Source organism: Salmo salar, chromosome 18, assembly GCF_965601325.2.
Source record: "Salmo salar chromosome 18, fSalSal1, whole genome shotgun sequence".
Classification (NCBI taxonomy): domain Eukaryota; kingdom Metazoa; phylum Chordata; class Actinopteri; order Salmoniformes; family Salmonidae; genus Salmo; species Salmo salar.
In genome coordinates, this window is record NC_138308.1 from 77,588,167 (window position 1) to 77,601,628 (window position 13,462).

The 13,462-nt window shown below is 42.9% G+C and overlaps 1 protein-coding gene across 1 annotated transcript; it reads right to left on the reverse strand.

Annotated features, from left to right (window-relative positions):
• Nucleotides 1-17: 17 nt before the first annotated feature.
• LOC106577651 (tumor necrosis factor ligand superfamily member 12) lies at nt 18-10,080 on the reverse strand. Its single transcript, XM_014155959.3, has 6 exons — nt 9,264-10,080; nt 7,538-7,619; nt 4,811-4,867; nt 4,563-4,586; nt 3,377-3,507; nt 18-3,230 (listed from the first exon to the last, which is right to left on the reverse strand). The coding sequence occupies exons 1-6, from the start codon at nt 9,462-9,464 to the stop codon at nt 2,964-2,966; spliced, it is 762 nt and encodes a 253-aa protein (XP_014011434.1). The 5' UTR covers nt 9,465-10,080; the 3' UTR covers nt 18-2,963.
• Between the last annotated feature and the right edge of the window lie 3,382 nt (nt 10,081-13,462).

A 13,462-nucleotide genomic window follows, 5' to 3' on the forward strand; every position in this document is an offset into this window, starting at 1 on the left:
ACACAAGGAGATATTAAAAGGGTTAAAAAAGGTTTACCATTTTATGGGAAGTGAGTTTAGAACAACAACCAGCATTGCACACATCATTTCGCAGACAGGTACACACACAATATCCCCTTGCTGGTTCTTCAACCTTGACCTACTTTTTTTGACTTCTCACAGACAGGCCTCTTTGTGCCAAATAAGTCTTTTTAAGTTGGCAATAAACTTTGACATTTAAAAAAAATAGGAATTGAGGGAGTGAAGTGTTAGGAATTTGATTCCTCAAAAGCGTTCAGCTATTTGGTTCGGGTTGGATTCAGGAAGTGAGAGCGTGTGTGTGTGTGTGTGTGTGTGTGTGTGTGTGTGTGTGTGTGTGTGTGTGTGTGTGTGTGTGTGTGTGTGTGTGTGTTCATGGGTTCTGAAAGGGAAATGTTAGATGCAAAACGGGGTAAATGTGAGGTGCAAAAGGGAAGCGGAGAAGGATTAGGAAATCAGACAGGAAATATGTCTACAACACAATAACACACTTTCCACTTGTGATCTAATGATGACAAACTACAGCTCTTTTGAGCTGGAAACCAGAATTATTTGACTTTTGGGAAGTGAGTTTAGAACAACAACCAGCATTGCAGACATAATTTCGCAAACACGTGCACACACAATATCCCCTCACTGGTTCTTCAACCTTGACCTACGGGTTTGACTCACAAATAGACCTCTTTTTACAAATGAGGTACTTTCCATCTAATGATGAGAAATTAGGACTGTTTTGAACTGAAAACCAGAATTATGTGACTTTTGCATTGTGGTGTATTTGTGTGTATCTGTGTAAATTGCTGAGGAGAAGCCAATGTGGTCACCCACACACTACTTATAAACCAGAGTAGGAGTGTTAAACCATTAAACCAAACCACCTACTAGAAATACTCTGTTTGTACTGTCTGTGTTCAAAACATATTGCTGCAAATGGCACGTAAGAGAGCTTGGAATGAGTACAAGTATTGTGATTACAATATACAAAATCATTTATATTTCCACCATGATATACTGTATCTCGACAGGCTAAGCCTTATTTACACATCTACGCCGGGATTCAATCCAATGTGTCTCATAGCACAGCTCACTATAATGGACTTTTGAAGGTACCGTAAATTCCGGACTATAAGCCGCAACTTTTTTTCCCAGGCTTTGAACCTCGCGGCTTAAACAATGACGCGGCTAATATATGGATTTTTCCGGCTTTCAAATTTTTTTTCTCCAAAAAACATTCTGTGACGTGCTCAGTTTTTTGGCGGCATGAAGCTTTCATTAGACCAATGAAATTGCCGAATGGGTTAAGGTCAAACAACTTTTTTGTTTACCGTTTAGATTAAATCGAGCGCTCTCAAACTTCCCATCATTCTGATTACGGTAGTCATTTTGTCACCCTCATCATGGCAAAGACACGGAGAAATGCATATGATGCAGCTTTCAAGTTAAAGGCGATTGATCTGGCTGTTGGAAAAGGAAATAGAGCTGCTGCACGGGAGCTTGGTCTTAATGAGTCGATGATAAGACGTTGGAAACAGCAGCGTGAGGAATTGACTCAGTGCAAAAAGACAACTAAAACTTACTGCAATTTTTTTTGTTGTTGTTATAAGCCGTGTTTCATTGAAGCCTATTTATTTTTGTTACAAGCCGTGTTTCGTTAAAGCCTATTTATTTTTGTTACAAGCCGTGTTTCGTTAAAGCCTGTGTAAAGTTCATTTGTTTCAATGTACCGGTAGGCACCTGCGACTTATAGACATGTGCGGCTTATTTATGTTCAAAATAATATATATTTTTTAATTCAGTGGGTGCGGCTTATATTCAGGTGCGCTTAATAGTCCGGAAATTACGGTAATTTGCTCTTGAGCCAACATGCGCAGCGATTACTGTGGATGCGATCTTCGTGAATTTTGGGGAAAATGTCTTTAAAAGACTCATTGTCGGCTGTTTAGAGTGTTGCTCTATAACGCGTCTTGGAATGAATCCCGGCCCTAGTGCTTCGATGTACAGTCTGAAACTGACAATCATGTAACATATTGCAATGTGATTCGACAGAACATATTGAATATTTGTATCTAAAATGATATATGATAGGCCTATAATGTTAAGAGATTCAGTTTAAAAGATTGAGATGCATAGTCTTAAAGAGTGTCTAAACTGAGAGAAGTTGGTAAGATCATAGGATAGTTTTTTTTTTATACAGTCCTGTGTGTGAAAGACATGTACAACCCAACTGCTGAGATAACATGGGCAAGGATTACAATGGATGAGAGACTCATAGTTCAACGTATCCATCCAGCTCATTACTCAGAATCCTTCTCATTCAGTAGTCCACCAGCTTAGCGCCTCAGAGAGGTGCATCATGGGTCAGTTCCCTGCTATGCTCAGGCGAAGTCACGGTGAACTAAGAGTCAGGAGGATGAGTTTCACCCCAGAAGAGCACCATCAACTGATCCAGACAACATTCCATGAGTTTTCCTTAAAAAAGCAGGGGTAGAATCGCTAGGAGAGTCTAGAAGTGCATAAGTATCCCTTTATAGTCTTCCTTACAGCTTCTGTCTTTGAAGAAGTATCATACAGAGCAGAGGAGGCTGGTGGGGGGAGCTATAGGAGGACAGGCTCATTGCAATGGCTGGAAGGAAATAAAAGGAACGGTATCAAACATATGGAAACCACGTTCGACTCGGTTCCATTTATTCCATTCCAGCCATGACAATCAGCCAGTCCTCATATAGCTCTTCCCACCAGCCTCCTCTGATACAGAGTGTCTGTAGCGAACATGATCCATAGTTATTCCAATGCTCCAGATCATTGGTCCAGATTTCACAATAAAACAAATGAGGAATGTCACGTTGGTGTGTCTCATTAATACAGGTCGGAGTAGGACAAAAAGCTTCCTTCAAAAAATGTTCCGCCCCCTCCATCCTTCCAATATTTCCATCCTCTCCGGCAACTCAGTTGACCTTGAAGAGGCTGAAGTAGTGCTTCCCCGTGGTGTGGAGGCTGAAGCCGGCGCCTGTGATGGCCTGTAGCTCCGCCCCCTTCTCTAGTCGCAGCAGGCCAGACACCTGGCAGGGTTTGAGAAAGTGGAACTGGTGGGATCCGGATGCAGGCGTAGTCCCATAGCCCTCCATGCACTGCAGCTTCTTCAGCGGCTGGCCGCTCTTCACCACCGCCACTTCCAACTTCACCAGCTGAGACTGATTCTCATTGAACAACACCTGTGGGAGGGATGGAGGGAGAGAGAGAGATGGAGAAGAAGTAGAAGAAAAGAGCAGACCAATCGGGGTTTGATTGAGCCTGTGTTGTTTGACAGGGGTACTTTTGGATGACAGGTGGCACAGGACTACAACTTCCAGAGGCTCACCTGACAGTAGAGAAAGTAGACTCCAGCTCTCTCCACTGTGAAGGTGCCTCTGTCTGTGTTGTACTTCACCGCTTTGCTCATATTCAACTGCTCCGAGTCCGTCCATCCTTTTATCAAGCCATCAGCTCCCACTGAAATACACACATGTTGAGGGGGGGGAACCATTGCACCCATTGACATAAATATAGCAGTATATTATTTTCTCTTTATTTATACTGTAGGTTTGTGTGTGTAGGGTGAATTTTGTACAGTTTGTATCATTGTCATGGGGGCAGTGATCTTACGAATACGAAACCAATTCCAGAAACCCTGAAGACCCTTTTCTATAATAATTGTCATCCTCAAAAGGTTTTGCAGCTGCACCATCGAGAGCATCCTGATGGGTTGCATCACTGCCTGGTATGGCAACTGCTCGGCCTCTGACCGCAAGGCACTACAGAGGGTAGTGCATACGGCTCAGTACATCACCGGGGCCAAGCTTCCTGCCATCCAGGACCGCTATACCAGGCGGTGTCAGAGGAAGGCCCTAAAAATTGTTTGAAGACTCCAGCCACCCTAGTCATAGGCTGTTCTCTCTGCGACTGCACGGCAAGCGGTACCGGAGCGCCAAGTCAAAGTCCAAGAGGCTCCTAAACAGCTTCTACCCCCAAGCCATAAGACTCCTGAACAGGTCATGAAATGGCTACCCCCCCTTCTATGCTGCTACTACTCTCTGTTATTATCTATGCATAGTCAATTTAATAACTCTACCTACATGTACATATTACCTCAATTACCTTGACACCGGTGCCCCCACACATTGACTCTGTACAGGTACATTTTAGTAATTTAGCAGACGCTCTTATCCAGAGCGACTTACAGTAGTGAATGCATACATTTCATACATTTTTTGTACTGGCCCCTCATGGGAATCGAACCCTAAACCCTGGTGTTGCACACACCATGCTGGCGTTGCAAACACCATGCTCTACCAACTGAGCCACAGGTACCCACTGTATATAGCCCCGCTATTGTTATTTACTGCTGATCTTTAATTATTTGTTATTCTTATCTGTTACAAAAAAAAGTATTTTCTTAAAACTGCGTTGTTAGTTAAGGGCTTGTAAGTAAGCATTTCACTGTAAGGTATTCGGTGCATGTGACAAATAAAATGTGATTTGATTTGATCTACGTTCATAAAGCTTACCTTTCTGAACAGACTCTTTGGTTACTAGCGGAAAGAGAGAGGGAAAAGGGTCATTAAGATTTTATAACTGTAATCGTATTTTGGTGTCCAATTGAAACCACTTCAACAGATGCTACATTATAACACTGTGGGTGTGTTTGAAATGGCACCCTAAACCTTATATAGTGCACTACTTTTGACCAGGGCCCATAGGGAATAGGGTGCTATTTCGGATGCAACCTTTAATGAGGATCTGCCAAGTCACTTACTCTCAAACTGAGAAGCCACTTTCTTTCCATTTCCACTCTTCCCTTTCCCAGTTCCCCCTTGCAGAGGGAAGGAAGAAAGAATATGAGTTAATACGACAGAAGAAAACAATTCAGAGGGATGTTTTAGTTTTTTTGTTCCAAGTAGAGGAGATAATATCATTGGTCACAGCTGTGGTGTGTGTCGTGGTGACCATAATGTATTAATTTACGGTTGTTTATCCACCACCTGAATACTCAACCAGCTCTAACAGATGGAGAAGGATTTCATTTCTCTTCTCCTGCTCTGTTCTGATATCTGTCATTTTTACTTCTTGTTCTCAGTAAGTGTAGTCTACTTTTCTCTCTGTCTGTTCTCACTACTTTCTGTGCCAGCTGGAGTAGAGTAAGACAGAAACATAGAGAATGAGAGAACAGGGTAAGAAAGGGAGGAGAGGGCAAGAGATAGATGGAGGGGGACAAAGAGAGAGGGAGAGAGAAAGAAAGAGATCGATGGAGGGAAAGAGAGGCACACAGAGGGGGACGATAGAAAGAGAGGCACACAGAAGGAGAGAGAACGCAAGAGAGAGAGACAGAAGACAGCTGAGGGAGAGTTAGAGAGAGAGGGAAGGGGGATGGAGAGAGAGAGGGTGAAAGATAGAGCAAAAGAGAGATAGAGAGAGGTCTTTGGCTGTTCTTTGACCCAAATTAATTGTAACGGCCCTGTCAGGAAAAACAGGCAAGAGCAACAGCCATGGCCACCGTTCAAATAAATACAATAAATACAAATCTATCTTGAAAACTGGGGGATAAGAGGGGGTAAGAGGAAGAGCGAGGGGTAAGACAGGCCTTTTTGTTCTTCAGAGGTTTGTTTTAGCGCCAGTATCAGGCCTGCAGAGAGTGATTCCAGGCCTTAAGCCCATTTCAACTACATTAGACGATACGCAACGTGACGGTCTTATAGAGTTTTAGATCTAAGTTGGTTTAATCCTAACTGTCTAGTTTTAGGACGTCTCATGTCGTCGGCTGGAGTTTCCAAGATTCAACATGTCAAATCTTTAGCTAAAGTCTTGAGAATGGAAGGATCCATTTAGCCAATCAGAGAACAGTGCGCTAATGTTCTGTGTTCAGCGAAGCAGCTAGCTAGCTAAACAAGCAGAGAGCTAGCTAGCTATTTTGCTGCACATAGCTAGCCTAGCTTGCTGATATTTATCTGACAAGTAACAAAAGTGTACCATGTTTTTGGTGCATGTATCTCATGACACTTGTTTGCTACAACACCTTGGTACAACAAGTCTCCAATTTGTTTCATAGTTTTAACAAGTCATTGTAAAGAGGCACGGTTACTGTGGAAATGGTCTCAACTGCATGTCTTGTCTTCTTGATCTGAATGACCTGTCTTTTAATCAGCTGTGGTACAACACAAAATTCTAAATGTATTTTGTCTATTCTCATGTCGGCTGTTGTATCTGAACTGGACTTTACACTCACTCACTCACAGAAGGTATTCACTATAGGATCAGTTATGTTGGGGGAAAAACAGCAAACATTGAACACTGGGGGGCTTGGGAATTTAAGCCATTTATCACTTTATTGCTCCTCTATTGTTCCTCAAGCAAGGGGGAAGCGGATGACATCACAACTTCACATCAGACCAACTCCTTGAATGTCCTACTACTTCTTGAAGTTTTCAGTTTTGTCTAAAAAACTGTATTTTGCTCAAAACATTTTTTTTTTTACCCTTTAGTGTGTGTACTTTACTGCATTTACTATATTATACTGTATTTATACTCAACAGGAAAAGTTCCTAAATCACTGGAGGACGTCTTTAAGTCTTGAGTAGTACTCCTAACAAATTGACCCAAGTTTACTATCGGCCATCCTCAGCATTATTTCATGACACACACTATTTAGAGATGACATGTGCACTACCTACATTTACATTACATTTAAGTCATTTAGCAGACGCTCTTATCCAGAGCGACTTACAGTAGAGTGCATACATTTTTATTACATTTTTACATACTGGCCCCCCGTGGGAATCGAACCCACAACCCTGGCGTTGCAAGCGCCATGCTCTACCAACTGAGCTACAGTGGGACTATACCTAGCCTATATATGACTGCTTAATCATAAAATAATCGCCAAATCATAGCTGTTGTCAGTCTCGTCAGGAGCAAAATCATTTTAAGTCCCTGAAGCGTGCAACGTTGTCTCCCTCCTCTTGCCAGATGGTTTCTCCAGGTTCTCGTCAGTCCAGAGCAGACCTGTAATTTCTGCATCAGTCATCCAGCTGCCTACTGTTTCCTGTGTCGACTTTTAGCAGCGGGCAGCAAGTGACCACAGGGCCTAACCAAGGTGCCATGCAGAGCCAAGATTCCCCTGGTCTGGTCGCTGTAGTTAAATGCTGCTCCAGCTCCGCAAAAACACAGAGCAGAGCACCATCGATGAGATCTATCTTATCTGTTTGGTTATTGTTGATTACGTATGTATTGCATGTATGATGATGGGGATGCAGAGAAAGAGGCATTGTCTGTAGTAGAGTGTAATTGAGGTGTAGTGCTATTTGGATCCTTTTTTTGCTTCCATGCACAAACAGTCTCACACACACACACACACACACACACACACACACACACACACACACACACACACACACACACACACACACACACACACACACACACACACACACACACATACATCAGCATGCAGACACGCCAGCACACACGTACACACACAGGCATGTACCATCTCTTTTCACCCTTTGCCCCACCAGCAACTCTCTCTTCTCCATGATGAGTTGGACAATGGCCTTACGCTGAGTGTTCACCTGTTGCACAGAGAGAGCGAGACAGAGGGAGAGAGAGCGAGATAAATAAAGAGAAAGACAGGCAGAGAGAGAGAAATCAAGAAAGCGAAAGAGAGAGAGAGAATGGAACCGTCAGAGAGACCATCGAGTCTTCAAATTGGCTCCCGCTGCAAATTTACACAGACAAAAGATTTCAGCAAAACCACAAAAATAAATAGTCTTCCAGTATCTGGCAGTATCACGCTGTAACGCCAAGGCTTAGAATAGGTCAACCACTTCCGCCTAAACCGGTTGTGACAACTAATGCGTGTTTTTAGTGCCCGCATTCCTCACATTTCTTAACTCCCTTTCTTAACTTCCCTGCTGAGACTGAGAAGCAGGAAGAAAAAAAAACCGCTGTGCTAAAATCTGTCAAGCTAGCAAAGTGAACTCGTACTTTATGAAGTACTGGGGCTTGCCATATATATATATATGCCAAAGAGGAGGAAGTAGGTTTCAATATACAGCTAGTGTGTCTGTGCGTGCAGCCTATGGGGTGGTTTAGATGTACTCAGGAGGTCTGCCTGGACTAGAGGTTACATTTATTGGGGACTTGAACTGTCCCAGGCCAGCTCATTGACTGCTTGCAAAAAGCATGAACAGATGGCTGAGTCAGGTCACTGGTAGTACTGTCAGACACACCATGAGTGATATTGAGTGCATAAGTAGACTATTTGAGGATGCACATGCATAATGTATTATTAATAAGGATGAGTTTCGAATGAATGAAAAGATCAGCCACATGTGTTAAAAGTCCAGTGCAGGGTGCATTACAATGATGTATAGAAATAAGTGTGCTATGCATTTGAAAGCAATACTTTCACCTGCAGAATTCTACCACCTGTGGTAGCCTAGCCTACCTGCAATTAGTAGGCTTTACATGTTGCAAATCGCTTAACCACAGTAAGGTCTACTCTGTTTTACGCAGTTAAATGTTTCAGTTCAGTGCAAAGTCAGTTGGCTATAATGCGCGCTCGAGCCAAGAAGTCAAGGGATTCCAGTAAATTGGGCTAAAATTGGAACACAACTGGCAGTAGAACGATTAAACTTGGCAGAGAAACTATAAGCAATAACTCCACGGCTTGAGCACACTTATTTGTACGCAATAAAACTGCCTCTAGAGCAGTCCCCAGAATGCGCAGGTCACCAGCAGAGAAGTGACCCGCTATTTGTGTACAATTTAACGCCACAAAGCTTGGGCGTAGAGGAGGGGGGAATTTAAAATGTGGCTTTGCATTTTCCATAGCCCCCACGGGGGTTCCCGTAACCACCGGTCAGCAGAGACAAAGAAGTTGTGTAACAGTCGCTTCAACTGCTTCAAATTGTTATTATGGAAATAATAACTTGGAGTAGGCCTACAGAGTGGGAGCGTGCGTAATTTACAATGGCAAGACCAAGACGAATTGATGCACACATGCTACGTTAGCGTTGCTACAAAATCCGAATGTGTAATATACATGTATTACACATGTTGGCCTAACAACACCCGTGACAATATATTCTCCAAACACCGGCTTCTTGAGCATTATCACTTAAATAACCGATGATAGTGTGGAAAGCATGGAATGCACATTTACTTCCTAAAATTGAACAAAAGTATAATAATGACATAGCATGGCTACTTACTTGCTCCAATCGGTCTTGCAGAGTTTTAACGGACTGGGACAGGTCCAGCGTCTGTCTCCAGGTCCACGCCGTAAATAGTGCGCTGCAGGCGGCGAGCGACAGAGCCACCATGGCCATGAATACCCAGACGAAGCGAAGTTTGCGCACTTTTCTCCTCTGCAGAATTCGATGCATGGTCGTTCCACATTCCCCGGCTATCATTGCAGACTATTCGAAGTGTTCATGTTAACTTCATTCCAGCGACACATGTTTCCCTTCTTGGTGAAATCAAATCCAAATGCTCACATTTTCGACAAGTCGCGCAAGTGTTATTGCCCGCAGTAACAAATGAGATCTCAACAGCCCTATTGATAAGTTAAAGTCATGTGAAAGATTAAATCATTCCATGGGTTTCAAATCAACAATTAAATAGCCATTCATGTTGCTTTAATCAATGCATTTAATCAGACGAAATATCGTGGACTGTCTGGCTTGCAGGTCGTATTCAAATGCGCAATGTTGAGTAATATGCAGCCAGGGTGCAACGAAATATGTATTTTACATCCACTAGGATTGCATCCTTCTGCCACTTGATTCGTTGAGTCAACTTCCTTGTCTTCCCCTTGCCTTTGCAGCCTTCCCGGGGGTCATTTCTGGCATAGACCACGTATGATCTTGCACACTTTCTCATGAGCTTTTCTTCTCCAGGAAAGAGATTTCAGTGCAGTGCACCCGTCGTGTGCCAGACGCTCGCACGAATGCAAAGCCTCAGCCCACAACTTGGATGCACTCTCAAAAGCCACTAAGTAACTGTTAAAACATTAGTCACACTATATTTGCTTCATTGCCCAAATCAAAATACCGAGCTGAATCAACTTGTTGCAGGCAAGGAAGAACTGTAGGCTATTAGAATATACCGATGGACTGAACTAATCCAAGTGTCCACAAGGTGGCTCTGTTGTATAGGGCAAGGTGCTACCCGCAGGCTATACGTGACCTGGGGTATAGTCATTAGTCCAAACCGTTGCAAACAGTTGCGTGTTTGCAACGAAAATAAGAGTTTCTATTGGACTAATTCAGGTAGGTCCCTCCCAGTTTCGTTCCGTTTGATTATGTTTCTTTTCTAGTGGTTATACCTCTGGATCGCACTCTCAACCTTCAATGAGTGTTTGTGTGTATCATGGCCAAAAATAGATTGTCTATCAATGGAACTATATATTTAGGTGTAGAGTGCAAGTACCATATACCACAGGGTCTAATGTGAGCAGCCCATTATACCAGTAGATAGGTGTAAATATTTGTGGCTATTCTGTCAAAATAGCCTATTCTACAGAATAACTCTATGTCATTGTGTATTTGATGACAAGGAATATACACTACATGACCAAAAGTAGTTGGACACCTGCTCGTTGAACATCTCATTCCAAAATCATGGGTATTGATAGGAGTTGGTCCCCCCTTTGCTGCTATAACAGCCTATACTCTTCTGGGAAGGCATTCCACTAGATTTTGGAACATTGCTGCGGGGACTTGCTTCCATTCAGCCACTAGAACATTAGTGAGGTCGGGCACTGATGTTGGGTGATTAGGCCTGTCTCACAGTCTGCGTCCCAATTCATCCCAAAGGTGTTCGATGGGGTTGAGGTCTGGGTTCTGTGCAGGCCAGTCAAGTTTTTCCACACCGATCTTGGCAAACCATTTCTGAATTAACCTCACTTTGTGCATGGTGGCATTGTCATGCTGAAACAGAAAAGGGTCCTCCCCAAACAGTCGCTACAAAGTTGGAAGCACAGAATCATCTAGAATGTAACTGTATGCTGTAGCGTTAAGATTTCCATTCACTGGAACTAAGGGGCCTAGCCCAAACCATGAAAAACAGCCCCAGACCATTATTCCTCCTCCACCAAACTTTACAGTTGGCACTATGCATTAGGGCAGGTATCATTCTCCTGGCATCTGCCAAACCGAGATTCATCCATCGGACTGCCAGATGGTGAAGCGTGATTCATAATTCCAGAGAATGCATTTCCACTGCTCCAGAGTCCAATGGTGGCGAGCTTTACACCACTCCAGCCGACGCTTGGCATTGCTCATGGTAATTTTAGGCTTGTGTGCGGCTGCTTGGCCATGGAAACTGATTTTGTGAAGCTCCCGATGAACAGTTCTGGTGCTTACGTTGCGTCCAGAGAGTTTGGAACTTGGTAGTCAGTGTTGCAACCGAAGACAGACGATTTTTACGCGCTACGTGCGTCAGCACTCGACGGTGCCATTCTGTGAGCTTGTGTGGCCTACCACTTCGCTGATGAACCGTTGTTGCTCCTAGACGTTTCCCCTTCACCCTAACAGCATGTACAGTTGTCCGGGGCAGCTCTAGCAGAGCAGAACTGACTTGTTGGAAAAATGGGATCGGATCCTATGATGATGTCATGTTGAAAGTCAGTAAGGTCATTCTAATGCCAATGTTTGTCTATGGAGATTGCATGGCGGTGTGCTCGATTTTATGCACCTGTCAGCAATGGTTGTGGCTGAAATAACATAATCCACTCATTTCAAGTGGTGTCCACATACTTCTGGATATATATAGTGTATTTATCAATAGCTGGATTTGGGCCATGGGAATATATAGAATGATAAAACCATTTTACAATAAAGTTATTTTTGTCCCCCATTGAGGAGTGGGTCAATAATAAAAGGAAACAAATAAAAAAATGATACCATATTGTGAGCACACAGCTGTATTGGCACACCACTTTATTCAATAGTGTGTAACATACACAACAAATAGCTTATTTAATGTAGTATGCAATGCAACACTAAGGTTCTTGCGGGGATTTCAAAGTGTAACAGGTTGACAGTTTTACTTAGTGACAAATGAAGTGGGGACGGACGAGTGGATTTTGTTTAAAACGCCAATGTTTTATAGATTTCTTGAATGAAAATATGTTTGATCTTTATTTTTTGAAATGTAGAGATGAATGGATGATGTGCAATAACACTTAGGTCAACTAAAAATGGCATTCGCTCACAGTTCTATTAATGGCATTTTCCATCAACAATAAATTACGTTATTCACCATCAACCTAGAAACCAAGCAAAAACAATCAAGCAAAGCAATTACATTCAGTTCAGTGATAAAGCTACAAGTAGATTAAAGATCAATCTTACCTATTATATGAATGTACCAAGATGATCGTCTGGATATGTAACAACTTAGAGAGCTGTCCAGTGTAGAGTAATGATGATGATAATGTTGTGGACTGGGCTCCAAGCCAGATCCCCAGAAGGCATAATAGCTCAATTTACTATAAAACACTTTGTTCATAAATCACCATTGCAAATTGCAAGCCTTGGTTTGTCGTATTTGCTTAAAGTAGCAGCCTAAGATCCAGAAATGATAAACTAACCTGAACAGGCATTCAATACTGTTGAAGGTGAAACAAGTATCAGTTAAAAAAAAAAGAAATCACATTGTGCTTCATCACAAAGACAATTGTACAGTACTTAATCATCATAATCATCATCTGGCTGGTGTTTCAGACAGGTGATTGTTTAGTGTCTTTGGTTCCTGTTTACCAGATTTCTCACATAATATCAACAGCTTAGGCAGGGACAAGTGCTATGGGGTCACATGTGAACATTACTGTACACACAAGTAATGTCAAAACACTGGTCGGGGCCTTGTTGGTTCATCGACAACCATTTTACATTGCATTGGCCTCGTTCCAATACTTAGGAAATGTATCCTGTCTTCCTCATTTCCTTGAAGGTAATCACTGATCTGACGAGGACTATGCAAAGAAATCTCACATTTTCTCAATCCTATTCAATCATATTAGATCAGTTCAGGGAAGAAGGAGGAAAGGTACATTTTCAACTATTGGAGCGGGAACTTTGAGTTGGTTCTTTATCCCTGCACGTGTTCCAGATTGACCTCAGTATTGCAGATGGTAGGTGTCCCCCTGGCCGAGCTGTTCCAGTTGTTCCCCTCAGAGCTCATGTAGTAGTACCCCATGTCTGCTAACATGTCAAAACACCCCTGGTTAAAGTAGAAATCCAGAGATGGTTTATTCCAGTCCAGCACAGTAACGTTGAGCTGGGTGCAGCTGGCGGCCAGGCCCAACTACAGTACAGGGGTAGTGGTGTGTGTGTGTGTGCGCGTGCGAAGGAAAAGAGGCGAGAGAGAAAAAGGTAAAAGAAAGTCCCTTGAAGAGGAAACGCTA

Bases quoted from the DNA above. Each gene is read 5' to 3' on its own strand.
- LOC106577651 (XM_014155959.3), bottom strand. From the start codon at position 9,464: ATGATAGCCGGGGAATGTGGAACGACCATGCATCGAATTCTGCAGAGG. The intron at 4,868-7,537 runs GTACATGCCTGT...TCCCTCTGCAAG, and splicing joins GCAAAGGGTGAAAAGAGATG to GGGGAACTGGGAAAGGGAAG. The intron at 3,508-4,562 runs GTAAGCTTTATG...TGTGTATTTCAG, and splicing joins CAAAGAGTCTGTTCAGAAAG to TGGGAGCTGATGGCTTGATA.